The 23780-nt window shown below is 39.5% G+C and overlaps 1 protein-coding gene across 1 annotated transcript in view; it reads right to left on the bottom strand.

Annotated features, from left to right (window-relative positions):
* Positions 1 to 14194, bottom strand: part of HIBADH (3-hydroxyisobutyrate dehydrogenase) — a 106813-nt gene extending 92619 nt beyond the window's left edge. The window contains exons 1-2 of the mRNA XM_059396670.1: positions 13995 to 14194; positions 2862 to 3022 (exon numbers count right to left, since the gene is read on the bottom strand). Coding sequence (XP_059252653.1) covers positions 2862 to 3022; positions 13995 to 14085 — 252 coding nt within the window. The 5' untranslated portion in view covers positions 14086 to 14194. The remainder of the gene's footprint in view (positions 1 to 2861; positions 3023 to 13994) is intronic.
* Between the last annotated feature and the right edge of the window lie 9586 nt (positions 14195 to 23780).

The following is a 23780-nucleotide window of genomic DNA, read 5'->3' as shown; positions in this document are numbered from 1 at the left end:
CTTTAGAACCTATTTTGGTAACTTCTCTCCCTGCAAATTTCTCGCTGAAAGCACAGTCAGCATTAGAAATCAACTATCCAGTCTATGCAATCGTTGGCGGCAGGGGGACCTCATTTTCTCTGGCTGCCATTTTATCAGCTTCACCTCACATAGCAATGTTGGGAGAAGGCAGGGGCAGTTGCGGGGGGGACACTTGTTCTTAAAATGAAGTATCAACACAGACTCTTGAACTGCTGAAACCTTGAACGCTTCATTGCACTACTGTGCACAATGGCAATAAGTTTCGAGGTTTTCACCTACATTTTTCTATCCTATTCCATGTCTGGTCTTTGTCTTTTAGTAGAAGAATGAAACTCATTTGCTCTTTTATCCAAAAATTTTTTAAACTAAATATAGCTATGAAATAATAGTGCTGACATTTTAATATATCAGAACTTATTCATCCACATTATTACTTTTTGAAGTACTGATCTTAGGAAATCACACTTGTTCAAATGACATCACCACTATTCAAAAACGTTTTTTAGGCAACTTATTCATCCACATTATTACTTTTTGAAGTACTGATCTTAGGAAATCACACTTGTTCAAATGACATCACCACTATTCAAAAACGTTTTTTAGGCTGCCAGCATAAATTATTTAATAAATGTTTTCATTTTATTATGGCATGATACTCAGGCTCAAAGTTTTCTTATCCTTTATCCTTCTCCTTTCATTCGTCTAAGTTTCATATTCTCCTACCCTCCACTGCTGTCATAATCAATACTCAGAGGATCTCACAAAGTCAAGGTCATAGGGGAACCAGAGATGTGAGGAAGAGAAGATGTGGGAAAGGAGGATTCTCTCTTCCAGGCTGTTGCCTCAGAACTTTTCCCACCATGTATTGGGGGCAGGGATGGGAACTGTAGACAAGAAGCTAAAATAACTCTTTACTTTTCACTAATCTGAGAGGAGCAGCTACCCACAATCCATCTTCTTTCTTTCCTCATACCCACTTATAGATCTCAAGGAAAAGGAATATCCAATAACTGAACCAGTGTCCTAGAATCTTCTCATTTTTATTTAGGAATCTGGGAGATCCTGTCTCTACCACATTCATTTCAAACTACATCATTTCTGTTTGGAGGTGAGCAAAGATTATACATATTTTTGTAGTTCCTCTGAGAAACGAAATGACTCTTAACAGTTATAGTTCCCTATCAGAAATGAAGTGATTCTTTTTTTTTTTTTTTAAAGATTTTATTTATTTATTTATCAGAAGAGAGTGAGTGAGAGCGAGCACAGGTAGACAGAGTGGAAGGAAGAGTCAGAGGGAGAAGCAGGCTCCCTGTGGAGCAAGGAGCCCGATGTGGGACTCGATCCCAGGACGCTGGGATCATGACCTGAGCTGAAGGCAGCTGCTTAACCAACTGAGCCACCCAGGCGTCCCAGAAATGAAGTGATTCTTAACAAAATGTTTTTTTTATCCTCAAAAAATGCTTCAATTCTTCATTGTCATCAAAACGCAGTTTTAATAGAAACTTCCTTGTACTAGTATTGAGTCTTGCCACCCAAGACACACCTAACACGCTGCCAGATCCAACTCAACCTGTTTTGTTCTCCGCAGCATTAGGTAGACTGTTAGACATACAGCAGGTATTCAAAAATTCTACCCTAGAGTAGAATTCTACCCTAAGGCAGAAATTTCTAGAAATCTAATCTGCTCTTACACAGGCATTACGTTTCTTAGTATTTGCTTTAAGTCTATCATCCAGAAGTGGGCTGTTTAATTTTATTTTTTGTCTCATTTTTTTTCTATATTTCTCAGAAAATTTTTAGTACTCCCCCAATTCTGGGATTACATTCAGCCTTACCACTCCACAATTTGCACAGAACTTCCTTCGTATCTCAAAAAAAACAAAACTCTAAATTCAGTTACTAATATATGATCTCCTGTTATATGAGTTATTGGTAAAGGTTAACAAATTCAAACAGGAACTGAGCAGTAGATGCTATCATCTTTCCTATATAGCTATTTGAATTTTACATTTGAAGAAATTAAGGTACTATAGAAAATACTATATCTGAATCATAAAATTTTTACATGACAAGGTCTTGAAACAAAGCATTCTGAGTTTCTGAAACAAGTGCTACATCTGTAATTAAAAATGAGTAGGATATACTCTAGTCCAGAAATTCTTCAAACAAGCATGACAGCCTAAAAACAGAACACTTGAGATCCTTCATCCACTCAGCTCTGTACTTCATATGGCACACAGTGTTGCTAGGTTGTCTCCTGGTTTAATGGCCAATAACATATATTCACAAAGTGTTGCCACACAATATTTATGAAATACATTTACATATATTCTCATTTAAGCCTCATAATCTAATGACACAGGTTGTCATGATTCCCATATTATAGATGAGGAAGACAGCTGAAATAACTTGCCCCCAGTAAGAAAGCAGGTAAGTATCTAAGCTGGGATTCAAACTGAGTTTCCTATCCCTAAACCTATTCTTGTCCTAAGACAAATTATGCCTCTCAATACCATGGGAAGCTATTTCTACCAAACTACCTGCTTTCATAGCACAATCAGTAAAGTTACAATCTCAGAAAACTAATATAGAGCCAAAACAAGCCCTTTGACCCAACCTGAGAAATGCTCGCAGTCACCTGCCAAAGAACAGACCACCTCAATCTTTGTTGCACAGACGGATGCTGGATGAAAGTTAACAATAACAACAATACAAAAATAAATATATAACATGTATATAATTAACAATGAAGTAGGTTTATAATTCCATTGTGTACACTCATTTGTCATATTTATTTTTAAACATCAAAATCTAGAAAAAATCTAAAGAAAAGGCCTTACCTGTTCACCTGCATCTTGAAACTCCTTGCATGCATCAGGGAACACATCATAAATAATGAGTGGATAGCCATGTTTCATGAGGTTTTTTGCCATTGGATTCCCCATGTTGCCCAGTCCAATGAATCCAACTGGAGTCTTAGAAGCCATTGACCTAGAACATACTGATTTCAATAAATTACTTTCAGTAAGGCAGTGACATTTCTTATTGTAAACAGTCAGTATTAGTTAAGTCAATTGTTACTGAGATAAAAAATAAAATAAAATAAAAAATAAAATAAAATAAAGGTTTTCTACTTTAATTTTTTTTTTAGATTTTATTTATTTGATAAAGAGAGACAAATCGTGACAGAGATATCAAGAGAGAGCACAAGCAGGGAGAGCAGCAGGCCGAGGGAGAGGCTGAGCTTGGAGCTAGAAGCAGGACTCCACACCCTGGGATCATGACCTGACCTGAAAGCAGGTGCTTAACAAACTGAACTACCCAGGAGCCCTGAAATGTTTTCTGTTTTAAAAAAAAAAAAACCTTTAAAAAGCTTTACTTTTCCTTTGTCTTTCAAGGACTCTAGTTATACAACTGTGTAGTACACCAACTAATTACAGTCAGTCACCCCTTTGAGTTTCAGATCCTCTCAACTGATGGATCCCTGCTCATCCCTGAATTTAATTTAAATGCAATCAGATTTCCTAAAACCAAATTATTTGAAGCTCTAAAGCTTAAGAAATAGAGGCCTTGAGGGGCGCCTGGATGGCTCAGTGGGTTAAGCCGCTGCCTTCGGCTCAGGTCATGATCTCAGGGTCCTGGGATCGAGTCCCGCATCGGGCTCTCTGCTTAGCAGGGAGCCTGCTTCCCTCTCTCTCTCCACCTGCCTCTCCATCCACTTGTGATTTCTCTCTGTCAAAAAAATACATAAAATCTTAAAAAAAAAAAAAAAAAAAAGAAAGAAATAGAGGCCTTGAGAGAGACAAACCCTAAGAGACTCTTAATCAAACAAAACAAACTGAGGGTTGCTGGAGGGGAGAGGAATGGGTGATGGACATTGGGAGGGTCTGTGTTGTAATCAGCTCTGGGTATTATATAACACTGATGAATCACAGATCTGTACCTCTGAAACAAATACTACATTATATGTTAATTAACTGAACTTAAATTTTAAAAAAGAAAGAAAAGAAAAGAAATAGAGGACTTCTGGGTGCCTGGCTGGCTCAGTCGGGGAAGCATGCAACTCTTGATCTCAGGGTTGTGAGTTCGAGCCCCATAGTGGTGTAGAGATTATGTAAAGTAAAATCTTAAAAAATGAAATAGAGGTCTTCTTGGGTTAGAAACATATTTAATTCCTTTTAACTTGACGCTTGACTCTAACATTTCCATTAAACATGGGTGTCATTCTTGTGCAACATCACCCTACCAGTGCTAAGTTTAACACCATGGGTATAATAGGAGTCCTGTGGCTGACTTTCTGGCCCACAAGGGGTTCAATGACAGAGAAATGACACCTAATTTAAATGCTACAATATTAAACAGAAAGAGAAGCATACTTTGTAAGAGAACTCTAACACTAATAACTAACTCCAGTGCCTGAGGAGACAGTTCTAGAAAAATGTTGCTAAGGCTGATGATGTCAAAGATCAAATGTACAACATTTTTCTAGAACTGTCTCCTCAGGCAAGACTAATAATAAAAATAAACCACTGAAACTATATAAAGACTAATATAAAAGTAACAGTATTATTAGTGCAGGTCTCTCTTTGTTCATTTGAGCTGCTTCAACAAATATGCCACAGTCTGAGTGGCTTAAACAACAAACATTTATATCTCACACTTCTCCCATCCAAGTACTAACCAGGCCTGACCCTGCTTAGCTTCCAAGATTAGACGAGATCGGGTATCTCACACTTCTGGAAGCTGGGAAATCCATGATCAAGGTGGCAACAGATCCAGTGTCTGGTGAGAACCCACTTCTGGGCTTGTATATGGCCATCTCCTTATATCTTAACGAGGCCAAGAGCAGCGATCCAGAGGACAAGCTCTCCTGTCTCTTTTTATAAGGATACTAATCCCACTCATGAGGGCTCCACCCTCATAACCTAAATTACTTCCCTAAGGCCTCACCTCCTAATACCACCACAGTGGGGGTTAGGATTTTAACATATTGGGGGGGGGGAGCAAACATTCAGTTCATAACATTTTAAAGCCATAGACTGGATAGCAATAGCATAGAAATAGATTGGATTATGGGTTAGAATAAAGGAAAGACCAAAGATGACAGCAAGAAAACAGGGCTAGTAATAACCTAAGTGGAGAAATCAAGAAAGAAAGCTATCACCATCTTAAATAAAGTAACTGAATTATCAAAGAGCTGGAAGACATCCCACAAACTTAGAAATATAACCAATTAAGATCATCTCAGAGATAGGATGAGAAAAAAACACACATATTTGGTAACAATCTGCTTTAAGGTGAGAACTGAAAACGTGGTAAAATGAGAGTAAAAGACACTGAAGAGCAAAGCCCAAGGGAATATCAACATTTAGAAGTCAAAAAGAAGAAACCAACTCTAAACCAACACAGATGTTAAAATTAGGGGACAAGGATATTAAAAGTGATAATAACTGTAGTCTGAATTGTTCCAAAGATAGAGATATGAAAGATACAAAAAAAAAGAAAAAAAAGACCCAAAATTGGGGGTGCCTGGGTGGCTCAGTCAGTTAAGTGACTGGCTTCAGCTCAGGTCATGATCCCAGCATCCTGGAATCAAGCCCCAGCTCGTGCTCCCTGCTCAGCAGAGAGCCAGATTCTCCTCCCTCTGCCTGCCGCTCTGCCTACTTGTACTCTCTCTATCTGTATGTCAAATTAATTAATTAACTAATTAATTTTTTAAAAAGACCCAAAACTGAATTTCGTAATACAAAAACGGCCATGAGTAAAATGAAAATCACACTGGGTTAAAAGCAGAACAGATACTGCAGAAGAAAAGATTAGTGCTCTTAAAGACATAACAATATAAACTATCCAAAACAACATGCAGAGAGAGAATTTAATAAATAAAAAGAAAAGCAGTGAGCTGTGGGACAGCTTCAACTAGCCAAATACACACGTAACTGGAGTCATCAAATGAGATAAAAGTAGAGATGGAAAAAAGATATGAAGAAATAACCGCCAAAAATGTCCAAATTTGACAAAAACTATAAACCCTCCACCATACACATCTGAGAAGCCCGAGGAACCCCAACATGGGAAACAAACACAACTATACCAAGACACATCATAATCAAAATGCTCAAAAGCAGCCAGAGAAAAAGACTTTATACACAGATGAGCAAAGATAAGGCAGATTTCTTGTCAGAAACAAGGCAAGAGAGAACACAGTAGAGCATCATCTTTAAAGTACTGAAACAACAACTATCAAGGAAGGAATCTATATCCAGTGTAAAAATACATAATTACAAATGTTTGTGTATGTGAAGGGAGAGGAGGAAATTTGGAGGCATGTCGGATATGTTCACAATCTTGATTTTGGTGATGGTTTCACAGGTACATACATGTGTCAAAACTCATTAAATTGTATGCTTTACTTAAAAAAAAAAAAGATTTATTTATTTATTTGAGAAAAAGAGAGAGTGCAGGAACGGAGGGAAGGGGCAGACTCCCTGTTGAGCAGGGAGCCCCACGTGGGGCTCAATCCCAGGACCCTGCGATCACGACCTGAGCCAAAGGCAGATGTTTAACCAAATGAGCCACTAGGGCACCCCAAACTGTATGCTTTATATATGCACACTTTAGGGGTGCCTGGGTGGCTCAGTTGGTTAAGCATCTGCCTTCTGCTCAGGTAATGATCTCAGGGTCCTGGGATCAATCCCTGGAGCAGGCTCCCTGCTCATCAGGGAGTTTGCTGCTCCCTCCCCCTCTCTCCCTCTGCTGCTCCCCCTGCTTGTGCTTTCTCTCTCAAATAAATAAATATGTGCAGTTTATTATAAGTCAACTATATTACAATAAATCTGTCTTTAAAAAGTCAACATGTTGGGGTACCCGGGTGGCTCGTCAGTTAGGCATCTGCCTTCAACTCGGGTTGTAGTCCTGGGGCCTTGGATCAGGTCCCACATGGGGCTCCCTGCTCAGTGGGGAGACTGCTTCTCCCTTAGCCCCTCTACCCCACCCCCCAATTGTGTGCTCTCTCTTTCAAATGAATAAATAAAAATCTTAAAAAAAAAAAAAAATCAACATGTTTATAGAACAAACAAGAGGGGCCCTGGGTGGCAGTCAGTTAAGCTTCTGCCTTTGGCTCAGGTCGGGATCTGAGCCTACTTTTCCCTCTGCCTCTCCCCTCCACCCCGGCTTGTGTTCTCTTTCTCTCTCTCTCTCTCTCTCTCTCTCGCTCACTCTCTCTCAAATAAATAAGATTTTTAAGAAGAAAAAAAGAACAAGAGAAGACAGCTCTCAAATAAGATATTAAAGTGATGTATCAATCAAATGCAATGCATAAAGTTTGGAGGGATCCTGATTTGGAAAAAAGAAAGAAAAAAAGAACAAACTATATTTTTTTTTTCAAGATTTTATCTATCTCTTTGACAGAAAAAGATCACAAGTAGTCGGAGAGGCAGGCTGAGACAGAGAAGGGAAACAGGCTCCCTGCCAAGCAGCGAGCCTGATGCAGGACTCAATCCCAGGACCCCGGGATCATGACCTGAACCGAAGGCAGAGGCTTTAACCCACTGAGCCACCCAGGTGCCCCTATAAAAGATTTTTTTTTTTAAGATTTTATTTATTTGACAGAGAGAGAGAAATCACAAGTAGGCAGAGAGGCAGGCAGAGAGAGAAAGTGGAGGAAGCAAGCTCCCTGCGGAGCAGAGAGCCCGACATGGGGCTCGATCCCAGGATCCTGGGATCATGACCTGAGCTGAAGGCAGAGGCTTTAACCCACTGAGCCACCCAGGCGCCCATATAAAAGATATTCTTAAGAAAATTATGGAACTTTAAGCATGAACTAGATATTAAATGATGTTATGGAATTGCTAATTGTCTTAGGTAATAATAATTTGGTTATTTTAGCGACCATCCTTATTCTTGGGAGATTCACTCTGCATTATTTAGGGCTGAAGTGTTACGATGTCTGCGTTGTACTTTCAAATGATACAAGTGGGATACGAATATATAGATATGGGATATGAATATATTGGAAAGAAATAAAGCAAATAGGTCAAAATGTTAACAACTGTTAACACTAAGCAAAGATTACACAAATATCATTGTATTATTCTTTCAATAATTTTGCTTGAAATTTTTCATAATAAAGGAGAAAAAAACTCAACATATCTATATGGAAAAAATACCACAAACATGACAAAATACAAATAACCAGGAAAAACACCTGCAACACACAAGAGAAACAGCACTTTTTTGGTTTACATGCAAATAGCTCTTTAAAATCTAGAAGAAAAATACGAATAACTCATTTTTTAATTAGACAAAAATCACAAAATAGTGTACAGAAAATATTTAAATGACAAAAAAAACTTTAAAATTATATTCAATTCTGTCATAATTGGAGTAATATAAAACAAAGCAATGTAATATCATTTTTCAGTTATCAGATGAAGAAATTTGTCTCTTTGATAAAACTACAGGCAAGGAAGGACTAATGAAAATATGTACTCCTGCACACTGCAGAATTACATATTAGGTCAGCCTTTTGGATAGCAATTTGAAAAAAATTTATCTACATTTGAATTTTATTATGAAAATTAAAATTAAAATGTACCTACTCTTTGACCCAGTAATTCCATGTCTAGGAATTTATGATACAGGGAGGTCTCACACTTTTTTTAAGGGGTCAGGTAGAAAACATTTTCAGCTTTTTGGGCCATGAGGCCCTGTCACAGCTATTCACCTCATCCACTCTAGTTTTAAAGCAACCACAGACAAGCTATAAACAAATGACCAAGCTTGCAGTCTAATACTATTTTATTTACAAAAACAGGGGACCAGCTATAGGCCATAGTTTTCTGACTCCTAGTACACATAAACTCTAAACACAAAAATATATTTTATTATAGTACTGTTTGTAACAACAGAAAAATTGTAAACTAAATACACATTAACAGGGCACTTGATAATCCACAGGAAAGCAATACAATGAAATATTATGCAAATGTTCAAAAGAATGTGTTATCTAGAAGTATAGTGAAAAAAATCTCCAGGATAGGTTATTAAGTGAAAAAAAGCAAGCTGAAGAGCATTAGATATAATTACATATAATATATAAGGAGAAAAGAATATATATGCATTAACTTTTATTGAATTTCTGTAAGAATACATAAGAAATAGTTGTTACATCTAGAGAGGCCAGAGATAGAGAAAAGACTATTTTTTGTAACCTTTTGGGTTTTTACTCTATGCATCCAATTTTTGTTAACTACTTTTATAATAAGATAAAATACAAGCACTGGTACACAGTGTTTACTAATGTTACATGACTTTCTAGAGAGAACTTTCATCAAGTGGACATATGGGGATAAAGTCAGTTCTGAAGCAATCAGAGTAAAGACAGTGATAAAACAGATCCAGCAAAGTGGATTCACGGCCATTAAACGTTGCAGGTTGACTTTCCAACATCCCTTCTTCTCAGAGCCAGAGGCAAGCTCCAAATAACCTAACCCAATAATGGTAATTCTGGCTCTCTACAACTGACAGCTTCCACACACTGGCAGCCCAAAATCAATGATTTGGCAATGCTGTGGGTAATCTGAATATGTAACAAGAAATGTTACAGAGATTAACAAAAGGATTATATCTAATCAGCAAGTTTCCTTGACTATCAGTGGTAACACTACTTAAATGAACAGCCAGGAGGAACACAGACCACAGGCAATACAAGTCATCCAGAAAAAGAGCAGGAGTTGGAAAAAAGATAATACTAGAAAGCTATCAAAGGCATCACTGAAATTTCTGATTATAATTAAGTCTGAGGTCTGAGATGGTTACAGATAAACCTAGAGAGGGACTTGATGCAATGAGGGTGCAGAAAAGTATGTCTATGTATTTGGAGGGGGAAAGGAGGGAGGGGTCAAAGGACCAAGTGAGATGACAATGATATACAGCACACTGGTTAACAACAAGGGGGCAGGAGGTGGTGTAATATTAACCAGAAGGCTAGTTCAGCTTTTGAAATATGGGTAGTATAGCAATTCCTAGCAGTGAGATCTTGGAAGAGGTGTAGGAGAGCACTGATGTTAGTTGTTATAGTTGAGGCTCAGCTTTGGATAAGCCAATATGAAAATCAGTGAAGATAAAGTTTTTTAATGATGGGCTCAGTTGTTCTCTTCATTTCATTCTTGCTTGTGGCAAAGATAGAGAAAGGGTAGTATAATTACATGATTTAATGTCAAAAGAGAGGAGCTTTTACTGATGGTGATAATATTTAAGAACAACTCTGAAGGACAGCCATATACAAGACCTAGGTTCCAACCCAGGCAAGGTCACTTCTTAGACATATGCCCCTGAACTAAGAAGTTACCTAACTTCCCGAGACATTAAGTTTTATCAACAAGAGTCACTACTTCAGGTTATTAAAAGACATTTAAGGACTCCTTGAAATAATACACGTAAAGTGCTGAGCAGTGCCTGGCACATGATAGGTCATTAAGTATTTGCTACTTTTACTATCAGTAGTCAAGAAGCAGTATGGGGGTACAAGTCCTATGCCAAATGGCCATTTTGTCCAGCAGGTAAGAAGAGCCAGAGTGTTAGAAAAGGGACACAGCGTATTTTAGAGGATGCTCTCTAGGAAATAGAGCTCTTACTTAAGGTGAAGCATCAGGAGTGCTTGGACAATGAAGAATATGCTCCTAAAGAGGCAGAAATTCAAATAAGCATTAAAGAATTCTTACCCTAAATTCTTATACTTTCAGACTTAACACATTTTCCTTTAAGTACATCACTCACATTAATGTGTAGAAATAGAATCAGATGATAGCTAAAATCAAGCTGGCAAGAAATCAGTCAACACAATACAAAAATGACCCTGGTTGACTGGTAAACAAACTAGCTAGAAAATTTGGCAAAATTAGGCTCTAAATCTATAGATGTAAAATTTATCGGTTATGTCCTTTTTCTCTAATACAGGGGCAAAGTTATCTACAGCTTCGTAACATGCAATGCTACCAAAAACCAGCCTACTCTAAATATCAAAATACAAAAAAACTGTAGAAAACTGGAAAATATGAAAAAGTATCATCATGGGGGAAAAGTTAATCTCACTACACAAAAATAATCACTATTAGCATTTTGCATAGCCCTGCCAGTCTTTTAAGTGCATTTTCTCATTATATTGAGATTATATTGTATACACAACTTTTATCCTATTTTATTACATAATATTATGCCGTAAGTATTCTATTTGCTTTAATACTAAGCGTTAACCAAACTAAGGGTGGTGACTTACTCTACAAAGGCCTTTACTGTTTGAGTTATTTTAGAAATAATGTAACAAGTATGTAATCTCACAAGTCTAAGGTCAACTTTTGGTCCAAGGACCATATGCAGCTTTTCAGAGCTTTATGTGCAACCCTAGAGGCTAATGTTAAGGAATAAACTTCTGTGTATCTTATTTATACTATGCATTGCTTTGAAAGTAGATTTCATATACACAAAAAGGTCCATAACAACAAAAAAAAGTTATTCCCACTTCTGTATATGATTCCGGTTAATTTTCCCATTCCACTTTTGGTCGGGGGTCATTTTAAGACCGTGATACAAATTATTTTTCCATGTACATGTTGATGAGACACAATGAATACAAAGGGCCTATAATTATAGATTTTTTTCTGTCAGTTTAAAGAAGTCTAAACTACAACTAATTACCTTTTAAGATAAAATACAAAACTTTTAAATAAATGGTGATGAAATAGTAATATATGTAGAGTTTAATATTTCTTTTATTTTTCCTTTTTGATGTTTTTAATATTTTAAAATTAAAGTATGCTATTAACTAGCAACCTTTAGTTCTCTTTTTTTTAGTAAGCAAATTGCATGGATCTTTGTAATAGTATCATCCATATGATATAAACACACTAAACATACAATAGAGACAAATCTCCCACAGAATTCAGAACACTTCATAACATTACTATTTGAACGTGTTTCTTTCTGTCCCTAGACTCTAGATTTCTGCGTAAATTTATTTATTTTTTAAGACTCCAATGTCAAAAAAAGGTAACACAAAAGTAAATTTAGTGGGGTGCCTGGGTGGCTCAGTTAAGCATCTGCCTTCGGCTCAGGTCATGAGAGCCCCATGTAGGGCTCCCTGCTCTGCAGGAAACCTGCTTCTCCCATCCCCACTCCCCCTGCTTGTGTTCCCGCTCTCGCTATGTCTCTCTCTCTCTCTCTCTGTCAAATAAATAAATAAATAAAATCTTTGGGGGAAAAAAAAGTAAATTTAGTGAACTAAAATTCACAGAAACGTTTAAACAATTCCAAGTAAAAACAATTGTTGAAATGTTTGTAAGCAATCATCACAAAATGAAATATTTAAAATTCATCATAAGTCTACCTCCATACATCTTTGGGTCAAAAGGTCAAAGAACAAGATTATACGCCAAAGTAGTCTAACCAGCACTATGGTAGGCTCTCCCAGTTGAGAGGCAACTATGACAGTTTGGGGCCTCAGGCTCTTCCAGCATGAATTCAAAAAACTTTCATATCTCTACTGGGTACATCCAAGGTTCATTAAAATATCATTAGAACACCTTATAAAACCACTAAGTAGTACATATATCTTCCCTGGCTAATCAACACTGAAACAATAGCTCATTCATGTGAAAACTGGAGTTACATTTAGTACTGGAAAAGTGACTAACAGATTTAAGTATCTCCAAAGTGGGAGGCATTTTTTTGTAGCTCAATACATACATGTAGCTCAAATACTGGTTACACTCAAGTTTAGCAGATTCTGTGAGTTTGTTATCTTCTTACTGTGATTGTGTAGCAGCTGTTCTCTTGCATCACATAGAGCCTAAGCCAGACAGGAAATTCACAGTTCTGCTTAGGTATTACTGAGCCTGAGAAGGGAAGCTATCAAGCATTAAATTCCCAGCCTGGTATTTTTCTACGTGATCAGACAAATATTAGTACCAAGGCTTTTTAAAAAATCCTGAGTATGAAACTGCTCAATAGTGCATTGTTACACTCTCAAACTTTTACAAAAAGACAATGGCAATGTCTCCATAAATCAACCAATTTTTTTCAATTAAAGAGGAATGCTGGTGTAGTAGAAGCTGCAGGAATGAGAAAAAAAATCAAGAACTACTTTCTGGATCCTGATGGGATACCTTAATTCATTCATCCAAGGGGCCTCAGGTTCTCCATTGGGAAAACGACAAAGATTAGATCTCTGTGCATCTAAGAAAGTGCCTCTTCCTAAGTCGATGGTTGGCTTCCATAAGTTATAATGGTGTGCGGGGAGAAACAGAGTATGTGCAGGCCACAATTTTAAGGACGCCGAAAGTGTCTTGGTTAATAATCTGACAGAAGTGCCAATTTCAGGTAGCACAGTTACCAAAAAAGCAGGGCAGAGGAGGCAACTCGTGCTAGTCAAGGGGGTGACTTAAAACTTTGCTGGAATGACTTGTCACCTGGTTTGTATAGACGACCACTTGCGTGTAAGACCATCCTACGCGATTAAGGTGGTTAAACAAAAATCAAACCCCACTGCCCGACGGCACGCCCACCAGGGTGCATCGCTGGGGGCGTTGAGAGTCACAGGGATGGGGCCAGGTCCACCCTGAGGTTGGGCCCTCCAACTGTCTTCGCAGCCTTTACTCCAAAGAAACACGCCCCAGAGCCAAACATTCCTCCCTTAACCCAAGCTCTTCCCACCCCTTCCTAAGTCCCCAAAAAGGCGCTGAAAGCCATTCATCTGGATCCCGGGGGTGTGGAGAGGGATTACTGGGGGTGAGGGGGAAGACTAGCTGTGCGAGAGGTGACCGCAGAAGAGGCCAGGCCTTGGGACCAGCCAAAACTGGGGGTTTTCAGCCCCGACCCAACCGCAGCGCCTCCCGTGAAAACACCTCTTCGGCCGTCAGGGCGCGAGAAGCGGGTAGCCGGAGGAGGGACGGGGGGAGAAGGCGCGAGGTCCTTACCCGCTGCAAGGCTGTACGCTGCCGGGCGCTGCCGGCGGCTCCAATACCGGAGGCCGGAGACGGCTCCGCGGAGCCGTAAGGAGGCTGCCATGCTGCCCCCGCCCCGCCTCCCCGCGGTGACCTCCGCGGCTCCCGGCTCACCCACTGACTGCAAGTGTGCGCCGCGGAGCGGGCGGGACCCACCACGGCGTGGGGCCGCACGCGCACGCGCTCTGCAGCTCGGGGCGGGCGCCCACCGACGGGGGGAGGAGCGCGACGCGAAGAGGCGCGGCCGGGCGAGACAGGGGTCGTCAGTCCGCTTACGGATAGGGAACCAGACCAATCAGGATTCTCAGGTCTCCGCACTTCGCTAACCAATAGGAAGCCTTTAGGAACCCCACCCACATCAAGAGCCCTGGCCCCGCCCCCAAACTCCTCCCTCGTCTAGCGACTGCAGGCGGGAGTCTCCTTGTTTATCAAAACGCAGCGGGTGTGCGGGAGGCGGTGGCTGCCACTCACTGTTGGCACCAACGAGCGCCTGACCCTCCGGAACCGCCCCCTAGGAGGGTGTAACTGCTCGTGCTGCCTCCGTGCAGACAAGAATAAAACTGATTCGTCACAGCTGCTGTAATTTTTATGCAAAAGCAGAAATTCCTAGGCTAAGTATAGGGACCCATTTTTAAGTTCAATAATACGCGGATCTCCTAATGTTAGTTAGTACTTGTATTTTTAGTGTCTGTTCATTGAAAAACAACAGAAATCTACCACTAATGTGATAACTTTGATACGCATTTCACTTTAACACAACAATTCTACATAAATTTGAGAAACAGTAGGAAAACAAGTTGGTAACATTATTCTATTTGATGGGTAGAATTTCTAGGAACTCTATTCCCATATATATTTCTTTAATGTTTTGAAAATTCTGCATTTTGTAAGCAAAAACTAAGGAGAAATGAAAATACCAAAAAAATAGCCTATATGTATGTGAGCTATTCATTCTTCTTTCTGTGCTTAGTGTTCATATTTGAGTCTCTGAACCCTTTGACAACAACTGCAGGGCTTCCCATCTCCACTGACCCCATAAAAGGGTTGTGAGGCCCGCACACTCCAAAGCAAGACTTGCAACCTTTGCAGAAAGGTAGTATAGGAGAAAAAACAGTGAGGAGTGTCTAGGGCAATAGAAATCCCAAGGTGTCCACCCCCACCCCCAGATTCATTCTATTTATTCATTTGCCTAGATTGTGCTTACCCAACCTTTTAATCTGAGCAGTAAAATCAACAGATTTGACTTTGACCTTATTTTTCACTTCTGCCCAGTCAGTCATGGAGTTGGAAGTACCTAAAGGAAAAGGAAAGAAACTGGATAATTTCCAAGCAGGTTCTTTCATGGTTCTGGGTAGGCTAAAAATGTTTCCAGGAACTAGTACAGAGTGCAAGGTTCACATTTCTAACTGGTACAAAAACAACTCCTTTCTTTGGCTATCTCTCCACAGCACCAACCAAAAAGAAGGAAGAGAGGGAGGGAGGGAAAAATGAAGGGAGGAAGGAAGGAAGGAAAGGGGAAAAGTTATTTCAGCATTGGGACAGTCTCCTAGATTTGGGTTCCTGTCCAAATCTGTTTAATTGGTTTCTGGAGAATGTCCTACCTGATCTCTCTCCAGTTTATTTGGATTTTAGCTGGAATAGACCTCCTGCAACCAATAAATGTAGTCCTATGGATTTCTATAATCTGCTGAAATGTGCTTTGCTTTTCGATTATGTCAGCCTGCATAGCAGAGCTATTTACAACACAGGGCAACATATCAATTGATCTCCCAGATCCTAAACTTTATATCCCAGTCCTCTTGAGATTTTATATCCAATCAGATCGTTTTTGTCATTTTTATGGTGTGCCACTGCTTTTTGTTTCTCCAGGTGGTTTATAGAGACCTTTTCTTGAAAATGAGTGTTTCTTTGCAAAAGGTTGCTTCCTATGTGCAGTGTCTTCCTGGCCTGGAGGAGGAAAAGGAGAAAGGGACTCAGAAAGAAGAGCAGGCAGAACTAAAGCTGGGCATGAGAACTTTTTAATTTGTGCTTTTTTTTTCCCCCTCCAAACTAATGTCATGGCTTTGAAAAAGGAATGAGTGCATTGAAAATTTGACTCTTTTGCTCAACTGAGACCAGGAGATAAGTCACAATTTCTCCATATCCCTGCATCATGTAGTTTAATATCTCCTCTCAGAAGCCCTTTACTGATTCATATATTAAGGCTCTGAGATTTTTACAGAAGTTTATAATAAGCATTATCATTTTTTAAGTAATTACTATTTGAAGGTGCTTATAGCTATTATTATGTTTACAAAGGCTGTTACTACCCATGTTGGCTTTATTTGATTGCCTCCCTGATATCTTGAAGGGCACTGTAGCTTTTTCCTGGATCTCTGACATGTACTTTTGTTTGAAATTGTGTTTCAAGACATTACAGCCTCTTTGCTTCTGCTTCCAGGTAGATGGAATAAGTATATTTTTCTCTATCTCTCCCAATAAGTACAACTAAAAACTTTGGACATTATATATAAAACAAATTTTTAAAACTCTGAAACGTGGAGAAAAAATGGCATACTAGCTAGGGACTTCTGAACCCAAAGACAGAGGGAAGTACTTGGGTTTTTGTTTAACCTTAAGTTCCCATACTGAGTGCTAGAGAAGTCAAAAGCTAGAAACCTTGAAATGCCGAGAGGCACAGACAAAACTGCCCCAGTGAAAGGCTATTCTCTTTAGCCAAAGTATGAGGAAGGGGCAGCCTACCAAAATATCACTTTTACACCAAAATATCACTTTTACAAAATAATTACTCTGCTATAGACAAGCACCACACAATAAAAACCTATGACCCCACCCATGCCTGGGAAGGCCAAGTGAGGAGCCTAGACTTGCACACTCTATAGGCTATAATGAAACACTTCAACATCCTAACATCCCAATCCCCCATTCCTCAATCCCACTGGTGTCATGTCAGAGAAAGCCAAGTAGAGGGCCAAGACTTATATACCACTGCTGAGTTATAACAAATAATCCTCTACACATATCCCTGATCCCTCTCCTTACAGAGACTATGTTGGGAGCCTGGACTGGACTTCCACCCCTACTTGACAGTAATGAGACAACCCTTCTCCCTGCTGAGAGAGTCAGAGAAGGGACCTACTGGAGAGTAAGGACTTTCATCACTCTCTGGTGTAAGGATGCCAACCATCCCCATTATGGTGCCATTGGAGGCCTCATGGGGAGTAGTAATGAGGCTATCCTATCCCTCTCAGCTAAGGAAGTACCAATGGCAGCCTAATGGGAAGTTGAACTCCTACCCAAGCCCACCAGTAATGAGGAACCACACCCCCATGCCATCAGTGTCAACATGGGCAGAATGGAGAACCTTGAATGCTACACTTAATGTCCCATTAACATAGACAATGCCCCCTCTATTCCTTTTCCAGGGCTAGGAAAAGCCAGCTAAAATAGGTGGTTTAAATAAGATCCAGAGTAGAATAATAACCAAACATCCATGTTGCAGTTGAAAGTCGTTCATCGTACCAAGAACCAAGGATATCTTAAACCAAATGAAAAGAAAAAAGATGTCAATATCCCATAAATCAACTATAACAAAAATAATAGAGATTTTTGGCTTTGTTTGTTTTTGCTTAAAGAGATGATTACCAGAGGCCCATGCCATAATTTCCATAGTCTGCGATCACTCTGGTATTTCCTGGGTCAGATCATTTCTACATTTGGCCGAATTTATCTGTAAAGAGTATTAAGCAGTGGCTTGCAATCCCAAAGTCATGTTAAACCGTTTTCAAAACACCAAAGCTCCGTCCTCATGCACAAGTGGCTTCTGGAGTAAGTCGTAGAGCATTTGAATTTGTTTTTAATTTCTTCAAATGATTCTGCTACACAGTGAATCTAGAGGGCCACAGCCATAGGAGGGAAAGCTAGCTAAGGCATAAAAGATGCTCAGGAACTCTCCATGCTGGCAATGACAATGGGCATAGAAAAAAAGAGACGGGTATGAAAGGTATCTGGGAGGCAAATCCAGTGATACCAGTTACCTCTGAAGTTGAAGGAAACTTGAAAGCGAAGTAATCCAGGCAGAGCCCCAGGTTGTTGGCTTGGGTGACAGAATAGTCGAAAATGCCATTTCCCAATATGGGGAACTGGATTATATAGAGTTTGAAGTGAATGTGTCCAAGGGCAGTTGGCCAGATGGAGAATCCACGTTAGAGATTCATATTTAGAAGTCACAGGCTAAGAGATGGTAAAGGAAGTCTTGGGTGGAGGTGGGATCATTATGAACGTTTTAAAGGAACATTTTTGGGGTGCCTGGCTGGCTCAATCTGTAGAGCATGCAACTCTTGATCTTGGGGTCATGAGTTGAAGCACCATGTTGGGGGTAGAGTTTACTTAAGAAAAAAAAGTTTTTAGTATTTTTTTTTTAAGATTTTTTCTTTAATTTATTTATTTGAGAGAGAGACAGTGAGAGAGAGCATGAGCGAGAAGAAGGTCAGAGGGAGAAGCAGACTCCCCATGGAGCCGGGAGCCTGATGTGGGACTCGATCCCAGGACTCCGGGATCATGACCTGAGCCGAAGGCAGTCGTCCAACCAACCGAGCCACCCAAGCGTCCCGAGTTTTTAGTATTTTTAAAAAATTAAAAATAAAGGAACATGGCTGATGATAAAACTCCAGAGAACACCGTAAGAAGTCTGTGGAAGAATTAGAGCTTATGAAGACTGAGAGGGAAGGTCCAACGGAGGAAAGACATAAGGAGCAATATCCAAGAAGTCACAGCAAGAGAAAAGTTCAAGGAGGGAATAGTTCACAGTGCCAGTTGTTACCATGTAAGTGATAAGTACATAAAGGTAAGTCTTTATTGGCTCTTGGAACTCAGAGTTAGTGTTGGCTTTAGTAAGGGAGAGCAGATGTAGTGAAACGGTGGGGCCAGATCACCGTAGATCGAGGAGAGAATGACCAGTGGCAAAATGGAGAAATTCAGACAGCAAATACTGTCTGCTTTTTCATAATACCTGGCCTATGAAGGGAAGAATTTAGAGAGATGTAAATGTCAAGGGAGGCCTTTATTTACTTGTTTTCATTTTAAAGAGGAAAGACATTTGAGTATGTTTAAATCCTAAGGAGAAACAGTAAAGAGACTGAATTGAAGAAAGGGGTGCTGATAGGTGATAGTTTTGGGGTTATTACTGAACAATCCCATGGGGTTCTTTCTCTTTAATTAAAAAAAAAGAATGCTTCCCCATTTAGTTTCTATGTAAGACCTGTAGTCAGAAAGAAAACATGTAGAGAGCCTCAGCTAATAAAGCTGTGGATTTTCTTTCCCATAACAACACAAGCTTAGAACAATCTTACAAACACACAGTGAGGTATAATAATTTTTAAAAATACAGATCAGGGTGCCTGGGTGGCTCAGTCAGTTAAGCATCTCACTCTTGATTTCAGCTCAGGTCTTGATCTCAGGGTTGTGTGATGGAGCCCCATGTCCTGCTTTGCGCTCAGCCTGGAGTCCGCTTGAGGTCCCCTCCCTATGCCCTCCCCTTGCTCATGTGTTCTCTCTCTCTCTCTCTCTCTCTCTCAAATAAATAAATTAAATAAATCTAAAAAAAATACAGATCAAGTTGGGAACATGCATACATTTATGAAAACATTTAAAATATTGTTTCCTAAGTTTTAGTAGTATAGGAGAATTCACATAATATAATGTTAACTGAAAGAATCAAGATACAGGCACCTGGGTGGCTCAGTTGGTTAAGCATCTGCCTTTGGCTCAGGTCACCATCCCAGAGTCCTGGGAAAGAGTTCCTCATTGGGCTCCTTGCTCAGTGGGGAGCCTGCTTCTCACTCTACCTGCTGCTCCCCCTCCTAGTGCTGTCTCTCTCTCTCCCTCCGACAAATAAATAAATAAATAAATTTTAAAAATCAAGATACAAAGCTGTTCTTGCAACATTTTGCAATTTGTATTGTATTAAGTATAAATATATGATATATATATACACATACAATTTGTATTGTATTAAGTGTATGTGTGTGTAAGTATATGCATATATATATGTACATGCATAGGAAAACAAAATGCAGGATAAAAATATTTTTTCTTATCTCTGCTTTTCTTTGCCTTTTCTACCTCCCCATCCATAAAAATCAATTCCAGATGAACAGAAGACTTATGTATAGAAGACAAAATTTTAAATCTATTAAAAGAAAATGTGGGAGAGTATGTTTGGAATAAGGAAGAATTTTTTTAACAAGTCACAAAAACACAAGCAATAAAGAAAAGTATTAACACATTCAACAGTATTATAATTAAGAACATCCGCTCATCAAAATATAACAAATAGAAAGTGAAAAAACAAGCCACTGGAAAAGATGTTTGCAACACACAAAAACATCAAAGGATCAGTAGCCACTATATATTTTTATTTTTAAGTTATCTCCACACCCAATGTGGGGCTCAAACTCACAAACAAATCTTTTTATTTATTTTTTTTTAAGATTTTATTCATTTATTTGACAGACAGAGATCACAAGCAGGCAGAAAGCCCGATGCGGGGCTCGATCCCAGGACCCTGAGATCATGACCCGAGCCAAAGGCAGAGGCTTTAACCCACTGAGCCACCCAGGTGCCCCTCACAAACAAATCTTAAATCAAGAGTCACACACTATACCAACGGAACCAAGCCAGGTGCCCCACCACAATACATTTTAAAATCCTACAAATCTACATAAAACATACAAACAGCTAATAGAATAAAAGAGTAAAAGATATAAACAGACTTCTTATTAATAATCATGAGATGCATATTAAAATCACAAAGAAGAGACAGAGAAACAGGAGCTTTCTTACATAGCTAGAAGGAGTGTAAATTAGGTCAACGACATTGGGAAATTCTTTGGCATTACCCAGTGAAGTTACACAAACTCAGTAATTCCACTTTTAAAAATTCAGCTTTGTGAAATGCATCTATATGTTCATCAGGAGCCCTGTGCAGGAAAGATTTTTTTTTTTTAAGATTTTATTTATTTATTTGACAGAGAGATCACAAGTAGGCAGAAAGGCAGGCAGATGGGGCAGGTTCCCTGCTGAGCAGAGAGCCCAAAATGGGGCTCTCGATTCTAGGACCCTGGGCCAATGACCTGAGCTGAAGGCAGAGGCTTTAACCCACTGAGCCACCCAGGTGCCCCCAGGAAAGATCTTAATATTGTTGTTCCAGTGGCAAAAAACTGGAAACAATGCAAATATCCAACAGAACAAGGAAATACATTGTGATGTATGCATAAAATGGAATGTCATGTTAGCAGTGAGAATGAACGCAATATCACGGCTCTCATTAACATGCATGACCCTCAAAAACAATGTTGAGTGAGTCACAAAAGAAAAAGTACTTTTATAGAGAGCTCAAAACAGGCAGAACAAAGTATTTCTTTGTATGAATACATACACATGTAGTAAAATGATATTAAAGTAAGAGAATGATTAACACCAATTACAATATAGAGGTTACCTCTGGGAGGAAGAGGAAGTGGGGTGACTGGGGAGAGGCACACGGGAATCTGCAGAGCTATTAGCAAAATTCTGGTTTTTAAGCTTTGTGATAGGTCCAGATGATCATTTCATTCTTCTTTAAATAATAATGGGGGCGCCTGGGTGGCTCAGTGGGTTAAGCCGCTGCCTTCAGCTCGGGTCGTGATCTCAGGGTCCTGGGATTGAGTCCCCTATCGGGCTCTCTGCTCAGCAGGGAGCTTGCTTCCCTCTCTCTCTCTGCCTGCCTCTCTACCTACTTGTGATCTCTCTCTGTCAAATAAATAAATAAAATCTTTAAATAATAATGTTTTTACTAAACATGTACATGTCATACACTCTTGTAGGCATGTGATTTAACTTGGAGGTAATTTTTTAAAACTAATCACACACCCACAGTGTGCCTAAGAATGTAAATTTGTGAAGGTTAGGACACACTTGATGGGGATCATTTACAGGTTCAGGCAATACTCAGAGAGTGATGGAAAGAACTTGGGTCTCTGATGGAACCTGGGCTCTGCTAATATGGACCAGGATAACAAGGTCAGCCCTGAATCTTTTACCTAGACTAGTCAAGTCCCTGTATCTTGGGGTCTTTTTTTGTAGCACCAGTTTGTCCCTTGGCTAATAAAGCCACCGTCCTTCTTTATGTGTTCCTTGTAAACATCAGAAGAGTAGGTAAGGCTTGACGGATAATAATACAGGGCTCATATGCCGGTGTCTGGGAAAAGATCAGCTGCTTCCATACCTTAGAAATTTCGTTTTCTCGCTATCTAGGACTTTCAGGCCCTGCTAGACTGGGACAAGTTGGCTAAAAATTACAAGAGACCAAAGTTAACACCAGAAAGCAAATTGATTAATTTATTAGGAAAAGTAAAACAGCAATACCCTAGCAGGCATAGTTAGCATATTCCATCCCCTATAATAAAGCTACATGGAAAGCTAATTCATCAGAAGCTGTTTCAGTGACTTGCCAGAGAATTTTAAAGTTCATGTGGTAAAGTCATTCTCTCCCTGTATGGAGACCTGCATGGAACTTAGAAGGCTGCTTCCTGATCGTAAAATCAAAACAAGGGGAAACAGATGAGTTAAATGTATAGTGATTAGCTTTTTAGTTTTGTAACCACAGGGACAGGATCAAAATCAAAAGCTAAAATCTCCTATCTCTATCTTCACATCCGAAATGGTGTTGCAGCTGAGAGCAAAAATAGGTCAAAGGCAGAAGGTACGGCTTCCTTTTCCTGACCCCAACCCCAATCCTAACCCTTCCTTTTCCCTGAACAACAGACATTACCAATGTTTGCCTCTGGGACGCTTTTTTTTTTTATCCCAAGGGCTGGTCCAAGAGAGTGTTGCTTGTCTTTAATAAGATTTTCACCTGTTTTGGGGGGAAAAAAATATCTCCCGAGACTGTAGACTTTCTGGGAACAACTGCCTTTGTTCTGAGAATATACTATTTATTATTTTTTTGGTGGTAAAACATCTTTTCTCTTATGACATGATGGTGGTGGTTTTTGACAGATATTTCTTGTGTCAGTCTTTGGTAAATTGAACGTTGGAAGCACTTCATCAGGCTCTCCAGTTTTTTTAAAGAGTCATAAAACCTAAAGGCCTGTTTTATCCTCCAGAAGATGAACAACAGCTTTTTGATTGACACGTTTTTAAGATAGGATAATAACTTCAGATCAGTTACACTACAGTTTTCTGAGCCTTCAAGCTATCCTTCAGGTGAACCACTTTTGGTTCATTTTATACTAAACTTGTAGATTTTTTTTAAAGAATTTAATTATTTATTTATTTGTCAGAGAGAGAGAGAGAGAGAGAGCACAAGCAGGCAGAGCGGCAAGCAGAAGCAGAGAAGCAGGCTTGCCACTGAGCAAGGACCCCCCCCAATGCAGGACTGGATCCCAGGACCCCGGGATCATGACCTGAGCTGAAGCCAGCAGCTTAACTGACTGAGCCACCCAGGCGACCCAACTTCTAGGTGTTTTATTTTATGTCTTTCTCAAGTTATCAGGATATAACATGATAACCCTGAGGTATTTAGAACATCCCATGAATTCACTTTCTAAGAGCACAGTAATCATGTCTTATAACAGTAATAATAACATCTGCAATTTCTTGAGCATGCACCATATGTCAGACACTGTAAGTGTTCTATAAGTTCTTTACCTGGATTAATTCAGGCAGTCTTTTCCCTAGGAAGTGATTATAATTATTTGTCAGAAAGCACAAATAATA

The sequence above is a fragment of the Mustela nigripes genome, chromosome 4, assembly GCF_022355385.1.
Source record: "Mustela nigripes isolate SB6536 chromosome 4, MUSNIG.SB6536, whole genome shotgun sequence".
In the NCBI taxonomy this organism is placed as follows: domain Eukaryota; kingdom Metazoa; phylum Chordata; class Mammalia; order Carnivora; family Mustelidae; genus Mustela; species Mustela nigripes.
The sequence above is the reverse complement of the archived record's forward strand: the minus strand, read 5'-3'. Positions and strand labels throughout refer to the sequence as shown.